General features: G+C 43.8%; 1 protein-coding gene across 9 annotated transcripts in view; it reads right to left on the reverse strand.

Moving 5' to 3' along the window:
- Nucleotides 1-16,388, reverse strand: part of LOC124135068 (transformation/transcription domain-associated protein-like) — a 102,397-nt gene that overhangs the window by 74,758 nt on the left and 11,251 nt on the right. For all 9 annotated transcript variants that reach the window (XM_048389379.1, XM_048389350.1, XM_048389363.1 and 6 more), the window contains exons 9-26: nucleotides 15,488-15,584; nucleotides 15,028-15,166; nucleotides 14,481-14,559; nucleotides 12,986-13,190; nucleotides 12,213-12,304; nucleotides 10,612-10,795; nucleotides 9,307-9,445; nucleotides 8,714-8,858; nucleotides 8,239-8,296; nucleotides 7,533-7,586; nucleotides 7,167-7,205; nucleotides 5,976-6,072; nucleotides 5,002-5,096; nucleotides 4,226-4,391; nucleotides 2,928-3,094; nucleotides 2,460-2,549; nucleotides 1,664-1,774; nucleotides 51-140 (exon numbers count right to left, since the gene is read on the reverse strand). In XM_048389379.1, the coding sequence (XP_048245336.1) occupies nucleotides 51-140; nucleotides 1,664-1,774; nucleotides 2,460-2,549; nucleotides 2,928-3,094; nucleotides 4,226-4,391; nucleotides 5,002-5,096; nucleotides 5,976-6,072; nucleotides 7,167-7,205; nucleotides 7,533-7,586; nucleotides 8,239-8,296; nucleotides 8,714-8,858; nucleotides 9,307-9,445; nucleotides 10,612-10,795; nucleotides 12,213-12,304; nucleotides 12,986-13,190; nucleotides 14,481-14,559; nucleotides 15,028-15,166; nucleotides 15,488-15,584 (2,047 nt within the window). The remainder of the gene's footprint in view (nucleotides 1-50; nucleotides 141-1,663; nucleotides 1,775-2,459; nucleotides 2,550-2,927; nucleotides 3,095-4,225; nucleotides 4,392-5,001; nucleotides 5,097-5,975; nucleotides 6,073-7,166; nucleotides 7,206-7,532; nucleotides 7,587-8,238; nucleotides 8,297-8,713; nucleotides 8,859-9,306; nucleotides 9,446-10,611; nucleotides 10,796-12,212; nucleotides 12,305-12,985; nucleotides 13,191-14,480; nucleotides 14,560-15,027; nucleotides 15,167-15,487; nucleotides 15,585-16,388) is intronic.

Raw genomic sequence — 16,388 nt, forward strand, 5'->3', positions numbered from 1 at the left:
CAGTGGGACATCGTCTGATGGTATCCCCCGACAGCACAACAATATGGTACCTTCTCAACAGGCAGCGTGATGGGCGTCTTGGTGTCCTGGAAGTGTATGTTGATGCAGGGACCCACCGTCTCCTTGTCGTTGTACTGCAGCTGTAACCACAGAAAACAGTGAGTGGGTGAGTATGGTTTTACGCCGCTTTTAGCAATAATCCAGAAAAATCACGGCAGGGGACTCCAGACATGAGCTTCACACATTGTACTCATGTCGGGAATCGAACCTGTGTCTTCAGCGTGACGAGGGAACACTTTAACCAGTAGAGTACCCGACCGCCCCCACACAGAAAACAACTACAGTGAAACAGACATCAACTACAACAAGTATTTGTCACAGAGTGACGAAATATCCCCCGCCATATACACCATAGTACCAAATATGAAGACAATCCAGCGATTAGTTCTTGAGATATTGTGGCAACACCGTTTTCCAACTCCAAAAACAGATTTGCCTGCTGTGACCTTGAAAATGGGGTCAAGGTCACCAAATCTGACAGGTGTATGCGGTGTCTGTATATACACTATAGTTCCAAATATGAAGACAATCCAGCGATTAGTTCTTGAGATATCGCGGCAACACCGTTTTCTAACTCCAAAAGCAGATTTGCCTGCTGTGACCTTGAAAATGGGGTCAAGGTCACCAAAACCGACTGGTGTCTGCGGTGTCTGTATATACACCATAGTTCCAAATATGAAGACAATCGAGAGGTTTAGTTCTTGAGATATCGCGGCAACACCGTTTTCCAACTCTAAAAGCAGATTTGCCTGCTGTGACCTTGAAAATGGGATCAAGGTCACCAAAACCGACTGGTGTCTGCGGAGTCTGTATATACACTATAGTTCCAAATATGAAGACAATCCAGTGTTTAGTTCTTGAGATATCGCGGCAACACCGTTTTCCAACTCCAAAAGCAGATTTGCCGGCTGTGACCTTGAAAATGGGGTCAAGGTCACCAAAACCGACTGGTGTCTGCGGTGTCTGTATATACACCATAGTTCCAAATATGAAGACAATCCAGTCTTTAGTTCTTGAGATATCGCGGCAACACCGTTTTCCAACTCTAAAAGCAGATTTGTCTGCTGTGACCTTGAAAATGGGATCAAGGTCACCAAAACCGACTGGTGTCTGCGGAGTCTGTATATACACCATAGTTCCAAATATGAAGACAATCCAGTGTTTAGTTCTTGAGATATCGCGGCAACACCGTTTTCCAACTCTAAAAGCAGATTTGTCTGCTGTGACCTTGAAAATGGGATCAAGGTCACCAAAACCGACTGGTGTCTGCGGAGTCTGTATATACACCATAGTTCCAAATATGAAGACAATCCAGTGTTTAGTTCTTGAGATATCGCAGCAACAAACAGGTGGGACGTACGGACGGTCGTGAATACTATATCCCCCGCTTCGCGCTTTCGCGCGGCGGGGGATAATGAAACATGCATCTCTACAACATGTCACGCATGTCTGTTGCTTTACACTACCATTAGCAATATTTGGGCGATCTGGGCGAACAAACCAAGCACAAGCCTACCTAGCTGTCCCAACTTACATAGTGAGATAAATGTTTGTTTACCATACTTCCTATCAACAAAACATGTAACAATGTTCCACAACATACCCGCTGTGGTTCTCTCAGCATCTTTCTATTGCCGCCTCCGAACTTGCCGAGGACGCGGAACGCCACGTGAGCTATGTTGTCTTGAGGGTTGCGTAGGGTCCGCCACAGAGCCTGAATTCAGAATGGATCATGTAAGGATCTTTGAACAGTCTGTTAACAGAGTTAAGTCAGTTTCCTGCTTTCAATTAATGAACACAGACAGGGAGGGAACAATCCCCTTTAAACAATGTTCCGCAAATATCACAGCATGTCAGTTAAATGTGGGAACAAAGACACAAATAACTTTATCCTTTTGGTCAAACGCTATGACATGGCTCTGACACACGAGGGATCATAAATCAATGACCAGAGGATCCGATCACAGCTAAGGGACACAACTCTGTATGTTAAGATGTCCCTCCTTATACCACCGGGCAGCAGTGAGTGAGTGAGTGAGTGAGTGAGTGAGTGAGTGAGTGTGAGAGTGAGTGAGTGAGTGAGTGAGTGAGTGAGTGAGTGAGTTTGGTGTTGTGCCATTTAGAACAGTATTTCAGTCATATGGCAGGTCAACTTCTGGAAAGCTAGGTGTGATGGAGGTATTACACATTCACAACTTTGGTCAAACCCACAAGCACAAGTATGGTGCTGTGACAAAACAAGTAACAAAATTAGGAGACATCTGGGATTCGTACCCAAGTTCAAGGGTTTCTAACACGTCTAAGGGACGCAACTCTGTACAGTTCACTGCAGTGCCTAAGACGTCTAGGCCACTTGTTACCTCCTTGATACAGTATTGATGAGGCGTCATGTCACATACCTGCATGAGTTCTGCACGGACGGGCTGGATGTGATCGTACAGGAAGTCTGGTTGCAGGTTGTCAACACACAGCTCCAGAGTACGCAAACCCTACACAGAGACATAAGTTGAAATCAGATGAATTTTTCCAACTGAAAATATTATTGGTATTAATTTGTATCAAATATACTGATTTTGAAATTAATGTTTGCCGAGATGCATGTGGATAGAATATTGCCCCACTTCAAAATTACTGACGAAGGTCTTCAAGCTTACCTGACTGAGGGGGGTCTGTGCGCTGACAGGGATAGAAATTAACACTAGCCCGCTAGCCTGGGACTAGTACAAATTTCTGCAGACTAGTACAAATTTCCCATTGTTTTAACATTACAAGGACAATTTATCTTTACCCGGACTAGTAAAACGGCTTACCAGACTGACAAGGGTCTGCAGGCTTACCTGACTGAGGAGGAGGGTCTGCAAGCTTACCTGACTGACGAGGGTCTGTGAGCCGTTGAGGGCGGACACCAGGGGGTCCATCAACATGGGCAGGTACGGCAGCAGGGAGGAGAGGCGAACTGGGACTGTGAGACACAGCTCCACAAACAGATCCTTCATGTGCTGCCGGTGCAGGCCACTCTGCAGGCTGTTCAAGCCTGGAAATGTACACAAAATGGTAGGAGTGAGTGAGTGAGTGAATATGGTTTTACGTCGCTTTTAGCAATATTCCAAAAATATCACGGTGGGGGGACACCAGAAATGGGCTTCACACATTGTACCCATGTCGGAAACCCATGTGACGAACCACTAGGCTACCCGACCGCCCACAAAATGGTAGGAAGGAAGATTCCAAGATTTGGCATCGGAGACCATGATTCAAAAGTATCTCTTCTATTATCCACGAATATCAGAGTGGAAGATGATTTGCAGGCTTTAAATACATGCCGGGAATCCCATGCTTTTAGGGATTTATCTAGACATGCTCAGAGGCCGATGCTTGACCCCAAGTTTTCAGAAAATGTCAGTCAAAATTCCTAATTTGCAATTAATAACTTCAAATTCAAGTTAAAATTCATGTTATGGCTTTGTATGAGTTGTAGTTCTTTGGTAGCAGGATCAGTAAGAGGAAGAGGCCTAATGCTTAGTCTTAAATTATCGTACGCAATGCAATGTTAGGGTGCAATGTTAAAATTGGACTCAATTTAGGAAAATAACTACAAACAATCCCAATTTTGAAGTATTCCTAATTTGCCTCCAAGGGCACCCAACATAAATCCCTAACCTTAATCTACCAATCAGAAACCATGACTCTAATGCAGATATAAGTCATAATCCAGGGATACTATAGAGGCTTGGAATACACGTGAGGAGTCAAATGCTTTAATCCCTGTCCCACAGGCTGCAGAACCACTGACTTCCTCCTGCACCATGGCTTTCCTTGAAGTTAAAATTCATGTTATGGCTTTGTAGAGCTGACTTAAAGTTCAATAATTAGGTAGAAGCTTAATGCTTACTTTTAAATTACCGCACACGATGCAATGTTAAAATTTGGACTAAATTTAGGAAAATGACTAAAAAATCCCAATTTTGAAGTCTTTCCCAATTTGCCTGCAACCCTCGATAAATCCCTAGCCTAAATCTACCAATCAGAAACCATGACTCTAATGCAGCTATTCTATATTCCAGGGATATTATGGTGGAAGATGCCAAAAAGAGGCTTGGAATACATGTGAGGAATCAAAACGCTTCAATCAGAACCACTGACTTCCTCCTGCACCTTGGCTTACCTTGAAGGAGGTTGGGGAGCAAGGGAAGGAACTCTTGGTACAGCAGGTCGTGACTGCCGCCACCAATGGAGCGGAACAGCGCTCTCAGCAACAGGAAGTAGTTGTACGGCTCCTTGGCGCTCATGGCCAGTTCCATAGACTGGTTTACGATGGTGTGCAGATGAGGCTGGACGAGGAAGGGAAACACACATGAAGTGTCACATTAGTCACTTCATTGCAACAAGCTTCAACATGTTAAACTGAAATGGGGTTTAAAGTCGCGTCCAAGATAATTTCACTTACATTGCGACGTGCATGCGCGTGTGCGAGAGAGTGTGGCTGCTTGTACTAGTCTGGACTGATGTCGAGTTTGTGGTGCTAGCCCACTGAGATTCCATGCCGCAGTTTAACATGAATACCCCACACAGACACAGTGTACTGACTCTGAGCACCAGGCAGGGTAACAACAAGTACCATCTCATAACGTCTTTCAGTATGGCGTGGCTGGTCAAACCCCCGACTCTCCACTCTCCAGGCAAACGCTCTACCACTAGACCAGGGTTAGAAACTAACAGTTTTCGTCCACTAGTCCTTATAATGATAACATATAGCAAAACCCTTAAAATGACAAATTTCTAGTAGTCCTTATGATACCTTTACCATTGGGCAGTTTGGCAAGGACTACAGGACTAGTTCCAATTTCTAACGCTGTAGACGACGATGGCAGTCACAATAGCAAGGTGACATAACACACTGGGCAACAGAGGCTGGATGGATGAGGAAAAGAGATTTGATACCTTCAACATCTGTTCATTTTCTGCAGCAAACAGAGACACAGAGCCAAACACCAGCTTGAACAGCTTCAGGTACAGGTTGGAACGCTCCATGTTGGCTGAAATAAAATAATGTTGCTTGCATTACTTGTACGTCCGAACATCACAAATGAGTTACTGTCTCTTGGGTGAGAAAGTTGGGTTTTAATTGTAGGGCTGGGACAAGTCAAAATTGACCACCCGGGTACCCAACCCATTACCTGAACGTTCGCGGGTACCCGCTGAGTACAAAATGTCTGATTGAGAAACGTTTGAAAGGAGCTCTGACAAAAAGTATTTAGAGACAATATAAAACAATCTGGTCACGTATACACTGAAGTTGATTGAAGCTTTAACTTTATTCAAACATATAAAAGTCAGAAGCTATGCTTGCATTGCCAGAAAGAAATGCCAATATAATGACTTGTAGTGTTCTAGATACTTTTTGTCATGAAACACTATATCACGTGACTAGACACAGGTCCGGGTGGGCATGTGGGTACCAGGATCCTACTCAGTACAAATCCAGCCTGATTACCCAAGTTCCCCGTCCCAGCCCTATTTAATTGATGAACCTTCCACAACTGACATTGCCACATGTCCACAGTTGTTACTATGATATGATAACAATACAAGACACACAGTAATAGTACATACTGGGACGATAGTTGACCTCGTGTATATATTCATAAGTTGAAATTTTCACATTTGTCCACATGATTGTTTGTTTCTTTGTTTGTTGATTAACGCTGCACTCGAGTCTGGACCAGACAATCCAGTGATTGACAGCATGAACATCGATCCACGCAATTGGGATCGATGACATGTATCAACCAAGTCAGCGATCCTGACCACCCAATCCCGTTAGTCGCCTTTTACGGCAAGCATGGGTTGTTGTCCACATGAACATGACTTTTGATGACAGTAAGAAGTTGTATGTGAATAGTCTGATTACTCACAGCCCATATCCTCCAGTCTGGCAAGCAGGTACTCCACAAGAATGGTTGCAAATGTTGCTGACGTCTGCAGATTTGCCAAGAAGGAGTTGGCAACAATCTGAAAATAACAACAAATAAACTATTATATGTGCAGACTTCAGAGTGAGTGAGTTAGGCCTAATGCGGCTTGGATCCGTATTCCAGTTATATCATGGAATATAAGCTTACTGTCGGAGGAAGGCCCTGATGCAGATACATCCTTTGAAAATTCATGGCCTGCAAATAATGAAGTCTGGACCAGACAAAGCAGTGATTGTTATTTAACAACACCCCACACCATCGGGGCATAATGATACGCAATCAACCAAACCATTTAGTCATTTTTTAAGACAAGCAAAGGTTGCTGGAAATGGGTTAACAATAATACATGACTGTCTGCGTCTAGTCTAAATGTCTTACATAATGCAATGAGGACACACATTGCTGTCAATAAGTTCTCCATAAAGGGGTGAATTGGGTTTAACACCACTTTGAACAGTATTCCAGTTTGATGTGGGAGGAAAGCCCAAAGTGATACAGGTCTTAGACGTTTACAACTTTGATGAAACCCACGAGCACAGGTTTGTTTGTTTGTTGTTTAACGCTGCACTCAGCAAAATTCCAGCAATATGATGGCAGTCTGTAAATAATCAAGTCTGGACCAGACAATCCAGTGATTGATGTCATGAGCATTTATCCACCCAATTGGGATACGATGACATGCATCAACCAAGTCAGCAAGCCTGACCACCTGATCCCGTCAGTCGCCTCTCACAAGCATAGTCACCTTTTACGGCAAGCATGGGTTGTTGAAGAGCTATCCTAACCTGGAGCTTCACAGGTAACTTCTATTAAATCTACCGTATTTGACGTTATGAGCACCCCGCTCTAATAAGCGCCCACGCCGATATTTGCTAATATAAGCACTCGTGTGTTATATGTACTCTTAATTATGGGCAATTAAATTCTGGAAAAACAAATCTGTCGTATATAAACATTTCAGACTGTCAGCATAAACCACAAAATTTATCTTTCAACTGTTTTTTTCACCAAAATAATATTCTAATAAGAGCCCCTATTTCTAATTTTGAGAGTCCCCTGGGCGCTTATTATGTTGAATATGGTATATGCCCTTGTATGGTCCCCAGGCTGCTGATTGCTTGTTGCACGTACCTGTAGGGCGTAGTTATTGTGAATCCTCTCTACCATGTACTGAAACAGAGGCACATAGTTAGGCCACATCAGACAGACTATTTGCGCTTACAAATGACAGCAATGTTTCTTCTGAAAACAGAATAATTTTATTGGTGCTGAATTCATACGACCATCCTCAGCCATAAAATTACTCCCTGGACAAAAACAAGTTAACACTGGTCAATCTCTTTTCAGAGTAATACATTATTCCATATAGACCTCAACTTTCAAAACACTTACCTCCTAGTTGGTTCAATAAGTAACACTACCAGATACTGTCATGTTTGGGTCTGAAGAGTGAAGCAAGAAGTGCCTCATCAGACAAAGCAACCAATCAAAGCTTACCTCAATGACTGACGAGAAAATTTCCTTGAAGGTGATAGGGCTCATCATTGTAAACTGTAAAACAAACACACATTTCTTAAGTTCATCTGTACCAATATCTAAGTTGTTGTAGCTAGCTCATGTCCATACACAGGGATAGTAGGGATAGCAAGTGAACAGGGCAACAACCATCTTTTAACATCTTTCGGTATGACGAGGCTGGGGATTGAACCACTGACCTTTCACTCTCTGGTCAGACACCATATCCATGAGACTACAGAGATGGTTCTAATGTTAGCAGAATCCTGAAGAGCATAAATTTCAGGGTTTCCCCGAGATTATTCATGTTTTCACTATTTGGGCTAGGAACATTTCAATCCTGATACTAGAATAAACTCAACCAACATAAAAGAACAGAACAAATCTGTCTCTCTGAATGACTTTGTTTGAAGCTTTTATCTTTCACATAATGCAAACTTTTAAAATCTTTTAAAAGTGGAATTGCTAATATAAAGACAAGGGTCCACTTGTACAAAGCGATCTTAGCACAACGACTATCGTAAGTCAATGCAAAGTGTTGGAGTTTTGATCCTGGTAGCACTAAGATCGCCCTGAGGTCTACCTGGGCCCGGTTCATGTGTTGCCATATTTAATGTCTTTCAGAGATGAGGCAACAAGGCCATTTCTTGTTCACATCTCATATTATGAACATCCTTTTTCAACTTACAACTCCTGCGAAATGCTCCAGAACTTCCTTCTCCTCCTTGGTGCGAACAGTCTGCACACTGTAACAACAAAGACCTCAGCACCATCACAGCAACGAACATACTCCACAACTGTTGTAACATACTCACTAGAATCAGCTGTAGACATGGAGGCGGAATTTGAGAACAGTTTCCAACGTTACGAGGAAGATTGTGGTAAGAATGTTAAACGTGAAACTATAAATAAAAATAGAACTTCAGGGTTGTTTTTCATAATGAAATGTCTCAAACTTAGCAGAAGCCAGAGCTTCTAGAAGAAAGACAATCTGAAAAGGAGGATAGTTTAGTGTGTGACAGGAGATTTTTTACTCCTTTTTGACACCTATTCCAGAAGGCAAAGTACTGAGTTGGAATTGTGTCTTTTCAAGTATTTCCTCAAAAATTGGTCTCTACGGTAAGCTATTCTGACTGAAGTTTTCACAAAGAGAATCAGCTCACACTGCCGGTCTAATGAAGGCCTGTCCTGTTGACGTCACGTTGACCGTGTAGATGTCCAGAGCCTCCAGCGCGTACTTGACCAGTCGCACATACACCAACGTCTCCTTGGACTGGAACTGTTTGTTCTGCAGAAGGCTGGTGTCAGCTGAAAGAGTGAGTGAGTGAGTGAGTGAGTGAGTGAGTGAGTGAGTGAGTGAGTGAGTGAGTGAGTGAGTGAGTGAGTGAGTGAGTGAGTGAGTTGAGATTAATGCTGTCTTAATTCACACAACAATGAAACTAATTTTCTTTCACTTTCTGATTGCAAAAGGAACAAAGATACAAATTATATTAAACACAAACTAAGCATTGATATTTTAATTTTTACGACAATGTGATTTAAACAACAAACGCATCATGGCTTTCTTCCTTTGATTATGACACGACTGGTGCCCATTAAGTATCCCCAAATAGCAAACAAACTAAGCATTGATATTTTAATTTTTACGACAATTTGATTTAAACAAAAAACGCATCATGGCTGTCTTCCTTTGATTATGACACGACTGGTGCCCATTACGTATCCCCAAAAAGAAAAACCAGTTGACTACACCTACCATTTCCGATAGCCTTGCAGGACAGCACCCCCCAGGTGATGGTCTTCACTCCGCAGACCAGGGTCTTCACCAGGCTACGGCAGTCGGCGACAGAGTACACATTGTACTGGCTGGGGGTGACGCCGAAGCGGTTCTGTGTCTGCAACATCATCACCACATTACTCAGGGCAAAAAGGAATTATATTTTTCTGGGCTATCCTTGTGAGGCTATTTTCCAGATTTATTCCCTTCCCCTTCTCCCATCCGCAGGTACCTCTAACCAGCATCCCCCAAAGGAAGGGGTAGAGACAGGAAGGGGTAAAGGCAGGAAGGGGTAGAGACAGGAAGGGGTAAGGATAGGAAGGGGTAGAGACAGGAGGGGGTAGAGACAGGAAAGGGTAGAGACAGGAAGGGGTAGAGACAGGAAGGGGTAGAGACAGGAAGGGGTAGAGACAGGAAGGGGTAAAGACAGGAAGGGATAGAGACAGGAGGGGGTAAGACAGGAAGGGATAGAGACAGGAAGGGGTAGAGACAGGAAGGGGTAGAGACAGGAGGGGGTAGAGACAGGAAGGGGTAAAGACAGGAAGGGGTAAAGACAGGAAGGGGTAGAGACAGGAAGGGGTAGAGACAGGAAGGGGTAGAGACAGGAGGGGGTAGAGACAGGAGGGGGTAAAGACAGGAAGGGGTAAAGACAGGAGGGGGTAGAGACAGGAAGGGGTAGAGACAGGAAGGGGTAGAGACAGGAAGGGGTAGAGACAGGAAGGGGTAGAGACAGGAAGGGGTAGAGACAGGAAGGGTTAGAGACAGGAAGGGGTAAAGACAGGAAGGGGTAGAGACAGGAAGGGGTAGAGACAGGAAGGGGTAGAGACAGGAAGGGGTAAAGACAGGAAGGGGTAGAGACAGGAGGGGGTAGAGACAGGAAGGGGTAAAGACAGGAAGGGGTAGAGACAGGAAGGGGTAGAGACAGGAGGGGGTAGAGACAGGAAGGGGTAGAGACAGGAAGGGGTAGATACAGGAAGGGGTAGAGACAGGAGGGGGTAGAGACAGGAAGGGGTAGAGACAGGAGGGGGTAGAGACAGGAAGGGGTAGAGACAGGAAGGGGTAGAGACAGGAAGGGGTAGAGACAGGAGGGGGTTGAGACAGGAGGGGGTAGAGACAGGAAGGAGTAGAGACAGGAAGGGGTAGAGACAGGAAGGGGTAGACATGGGGTAGAGACAGGAAGAGGTAGACATGGGGTAGAGACTCCTGCATCAGCAAAATCCGGGAACAACCTACAAGAAATCTGTTGTGTTAAGACACAACTGAAGAACTAAGCCTGGGTCTTACCTTGTTGGAGTCCTCCTTTTCCTTGGAAGACTCGGCAATGCTGGCGGCAAACGTTTTGTTCTCATCTTTCGGGGTTTCCGGCAATCCTGGCTTGACCTCAATTGTTGCCTTGGTGTCTCCAGGTTTAATCTCTGCCGGTAGGCTTGACGATGCAGCGGTGGTGGTGGTCTGCTGCTGGTGTTTGCTGGGAGACACAAGAGGTAGATATAGAGGAATGGGTAGACAGAGAGTAGCCATAGGGTAGAGACAAGAAGGGGGAGACATAGCGTAGAAATGGTAGAGACAGGAAGGGGTAGAGATGGGGTAGACATGAGGTAGAGACAGAGAGACAGGAAGTGGTAGACATGGTAGAGACAGGAAGGGGTAGACATGGGGTAGTGACAGTAGAGACAGGAAGGAGTAGAGATCGTAAGACAGGAAGGGGTCGTTGTTGTTGTTTTGTTGTTTAACGCCGCACTCAGCAATATTCCAGCTATATGATGGCGGTCTGTACTGTAAATAATCGAGTCTGGACCAGACAATCCAGTGATTGATATCATGAGCCTCAATCCATGCAATTGGGATCGATGACATGCATCAACCAAGTCAGCGAGCCTGACCACCTGATCCCGTTAGTCGCCTCTTACGACAAGCATAGTCGCCTTTTACAGCAAGCATGGGTTGCTGAAGAACTATTCTACCCCGGCTCTTCACGGGTCGACAGGAAGGGATAGACATGGGGTAGAGACAGGCAGGGGTAGAGACGGTAGAGACAGGCAGGGGTAGACATGGGGTAGAGACAGGCAGGGGTAGAGACAGTAGAGACAGGCAGGGGTAGACATGGGGTAGAGACAGTAGAGACAGGAAGGGGTAAAGACAGGATGGGGTGGACATAGGGTAGAGACGGTAGAGACAGGATAGGGTAGACATAGCGTAGAGATGGTAGAGACAGGAAGGGGTAGACAAAGGGTTGAAATGGTAGAGACAGGAAGGGGTAGACATTCGTTAGAGATGGTAGGGAGAGGAAGGGGTAGAGATGGTAGAGACAGGAAGGCGTAGACATGGGTAGAGATGGCAGAGACAAGATGGGGTGGACATGGGGTAGAGACGGTAGAGACAGGCAGGGGTAGACATGGGATAGAGATGGTAGACAGGAAGGGGTAGACAGAGTAGAGATGGTAGAGACAGGAAGAGGTAGACAGGGGCTAGTGACAGGAAGGGGTAGACACAGTGAAGAGAAATGCTCATTGTAACACTTACAGGCATCACTGAAGACACAAGTATGATGATTTTCAATGGCATCATTGTTTCATTCTTTTGAAATGACAAAATCCTCATAAAATATAATTCAAAGTTACAATTTCTCAGTTGGGACTCGTCCCAGGCTGTATTCAACAAAACACCAACATGAACAGGACAGACACTGTGAGTTGGCATAATGAAGTTTCATTCGAATGTTTGTAGGGAAGCTTTTTGGGTATTTAAACACAATCGTTTGAGTCGGATCACATTACCACCACAGAAAAATTTAGAGCCCATTTTACAAGTAATAAGTTTGTCGACTTTTTTTTAAGGACGTGTGGTATTCACGCCATTCCCACCATGCTCTGTTTCAGTCTCACCATTTCTGGAGTATCTGGGGCAGCTGGACTGTGGCAATGGTCTTGAACTTCAGCACAAACACTTCCAACATTCTCATCAGCAGTTCCCTCCCCTGAATAGGAAAACACCACGACATGACCAGTTCATATTCCTGAACAACACTACACTTCAAAAGACTGAGGTGTCACACAGCATTTGGAAAATATTAGCCAGCAGTTCCGATAGATTTAGTGATGTTTTCGCTTTTCTGTCATCTAAAAGTTTGGTAGATAAAATGCATCAACAACATCAATGTCAAGTTTCATATCAATAGCTCATACAATCCACTTTTCAACACAGTAGTTAAAACATGACTTGCAAGTAATGAGATTTTCTGTAACTGGAGTGATTGGCAAAGTTTGTAATAAAGTGTTCTACATGATGGCAGCAATTTCACATAAATGAGAAATGTATCTCCCAAGTGGGCTGTATTTGCTAATGGCTAAATTCCCGATATAACTGCTAATACTTTTTTAGATTTGTGTAAATGTGTTGTGTTTATCTGTCATGTTGTGTTGTGTTAATGCATCATGTTGTGTTTATGTGTCGTGTTGTGTTAATGCATCGTGTTGTGTTAATGCATCACGTTGTGTTAGTGTGTCATGTTGTGTTAATGCATGGTGTTGTATTGTGTCAATGCATTGTTTTGTATTTATGCATCGTGTTGTGTTAGTGTGTCATGTTGTGTTAATGCATCAAATTGTGTTAATGCATGGTGTTGTGTTGTGTCAATGAGCCGTGTCGTGTCGCTCACGTTGCCGTTCTCCTGCTCGCTCTTCTGTCGGATGCACTCCACCAGGTTGAGGAGCAGCTTGCAGGACATGGTCTGGATGCTGCTGGGCAGCGACTCGTCGTGGACGTTCTTCGAGAACAGGTTGACCGCCAGGGACAGGTCATTCAGGGGCAGGGCGGACCTCACATGGTGGACCAGGTCGGCCAGGGTGCTGTAGGCTAGGGGTCTGGGAAGAGTGAGACAACATCAATAATATATGTTTGTGTGTTATGTAGAACTCAGCAATATTCCAGATATAGAGGATTCATCACGAGTGTTTTTTAATATGGGAAATATCAACCGAGTCTTAATTAATCGGTATTTGCCGAGCCTTTGGCGAGGCAAATACCGATTAACAGGACGGGGTTGATATTTCCCATATTAAAAAACACGAGTGATGAATTCTATTTATCATTTTCACATTTTTTCTTCCAAATTAAGGAATAATTGCATAAAACATTAACATCAGCAACTTGTCGAAATCTTACGTATAGATCGTGCGTAGTGATACATGTTTTCCATAGCCATGTAAACCAAAATAAAAATTCGCTGAGAAAAAAAGTTCCTCTTCAGACTTTTGCAGAATAATTGAAAATTTAATAACGGTAACAACAACGATTCTGTGTAATCTGATTATATCTCTGGTGTAACTTCACTTATAATATATAATTTCAAATCAAACCGCTCGCTCTTCCGGTTATCTAATTTGCATATCTAATTTGCATACTTATGTCATTGGGGTATGACATACATGTTTTTATGTCATAAGCTTATGTCATGGATAAATGCTTAAGTTAAATGATAAATATCATTATATGACAGCCTGTCAATAATCAAGTGGACCGGACAATCCAGTCATTGATATTGCAAGTCACTATCCACACAATCGGGGTAAAATGACATGGCATCAACCTAGTCACCTGTTCCAATAAGTCGCCTCTTACAACCAGCATAGGTTGAGAGGACCAAGGGTAACCTGGAGTCCCCATGGGGATGAGAGAGTGAATGAGTATTGTTTTACGCTGCTTTTGGCAATATTCCAGCAACTAGGGGACACCAGAAATGGGCTTCACACATTGTACCCTATGTGGGGAATCGCTGGATTGTCTGGTCAAGACTTGATTATTTACAGACCGCCGTCATATAGCTGGAATATTGCTGAGTGCAGCGTTAAACAACAAACAAACAAACAAAACGTCTTGACCAAAATGAGCTGAGGGCAAGTTAAGAGACGACCAATGGCATCTACTCCTGCTATCATAATGTTCTAAATAAATACGAAATATAAAAGGTGATTTTATGTCACCAGGCACCACGTGACGAGACACCATGTGACGAGACTCCACGTGACGAGACTCTGCGTGACGAGACACCATGTGGCCATGCAAGGTGACCACACTTAACATATATATAAGAATCATGACACAAGTCATCATGTGACAGGCCTTACTTTACACAACATCACTCCAGTTATTACCTTAGAGATTCATGTGTGGTCCATCCTGAGCCAATCAGTGTGTTCTCATCAAACAGCTTGTCAATACAGGGCACAAACTCTGAAAGGCAAATACAGTCACTGCAAAATGTGTTGAAATTAGCATCTCAAGTTCTCTACTAATAAAAGCTGTAATGAACATGTGGCTACAGCTAGCTTTTTTAACCTGCTCTGAAATATTTATAGTAAGACGTTTCCACACGATTTGACATAAATATGCATAACATGATATGCATCGTATCATGACCTTGCCGTATCGTTTTATCCAAAGTCATTGTACCCTGAACCAACACCATGTCACATTACAACAATGAAGTACTTGAAGTACATCCGACTCAGAAACACTCAGGGTACGGCTACCAACTTTCCCTAATTACAATAAGCTTGATGATATTTTATGGCTTAGTTTCTATTTCGACTACAGTAACTTTGAATATGAGTGGAGTGTCTCGATTGGACATATGCAGCACTATAAATAGACTGCATATCAGCCAAATAACAAGTCGTGCACGAGAAATGCTAAACTCACTGTTCCTCAGATCGGTGGAGAGTATGTGTCTGGCAGCAATCAACAGTTCCTTCCGCAAATGGGCCACTTCCTGTGGACAAAGCGTCAGCAATCCCAGCAGCCCCTGCACCATCTGCTGGGAGTGGTTGTTCACCTGACCCTGTAACCATGGTAACACCAACATTTCAATTCAGGTTTGGGTCCATCACAGATACATCACATGTTAAATGATCATGTAGTGAAAGTGACTGCCAGTTTACCTTCCTTCCCACAAGGTAGCTTAAGCCTTGGGCACCATTCCACAAAGCCATCTTAGCGCCCGATCATCGTAAGTCTATGTTAAAGTATGTGAGTTAAGATCGTCTTAGCACTTAGATCACTTTGTGGAATGGGGCCCAGGTTACAATATCGTACCACCCTGTTGTCATGACCACCCAACTGTACTTCTCAGACACAATACCGAGTGTCTTGATCACTGTACCTGATATATACGGATGATGTACGCCAGGAAGGAGAGTGTTTTGATCTGGGCTGCAATGAAGTCCACAAATACTTCTTTGTTAAAAGATGGGCTTGATCTGGAAAAACAAAGGTTACCCAAACTCAATAACAGTTATTCCAATGTCCTGATTTTTGTGTTCGAAAGGCAACATCAGAGCACAGTTAAGACGAGGGGACGATTTAACTGCTGGCCTGTTGGCCCGGGGCCAATTAATATTACAAATTTTTAATTGGATCACCTCGGTAGAATGACAACCTGCCGCCATTTGAAATGTTGTGTACAACTTCTTTATTTGCCCATAAATCGCCATTAAATGAGGCAAATGGAAGCCAAGATAAATGTTCTAAAATTTTCAGGGCCCTGCAAGGTGGCTATGCGGCCTCAGGTTCGGCCACTTCGTGGACTCCACCATTTAGTTGTGGGCCAGTTAGTTTGGAGAATGGCCAGTAACTGTTAACAGGACCAAGCCATGCTGGCTACATACAATTTTGTTGTTAAATCTACCCCTGAACATTTTACACATAATACCCTAACCATAACTGCAAGTAACAAAGTTACAAAGTTTGAACACCTTTCAGTGATATCTGGATGTGTCAGCCTGTTGCGAGAGGAAAGCCAAACTGATGCAGGTCTTTGATGTTTACCACTCAGTGGAAACCCATGAACACAGGTATGATATGGCAAACCTAGATACAAAATCAAGGAGTATCTGGGATTCGAACTCACGATAATCAGTTTCTGGAATGGCTAAGGAACACCGATCTGCACAGTAAAACTGTGAGTGAGTGAGTGAGTGAGTGATTTAGTAAGTGAGTGAGTGAAGTGAGTGAGTGAGTGAGTGAGTGAAGTGAGTGAGGTGAGTGGAGTGAGTGGAGTGAGT

Source organism: Haliotis rufescens, unplaced genomic scaffold (assembly GCF_023055435.1).
Source record: "Haliotis rufescens isolate VD_foot unplaced genomic scaffold, xgHalRufe1.0.p SCAF_10, whole genome shotgun sequence".
NCBI lineage: Eukaryota > Metazoa > Mollusca > Gastropoda > Lepetellida > Haliotidae > Haliotis > Haliotis rufescens.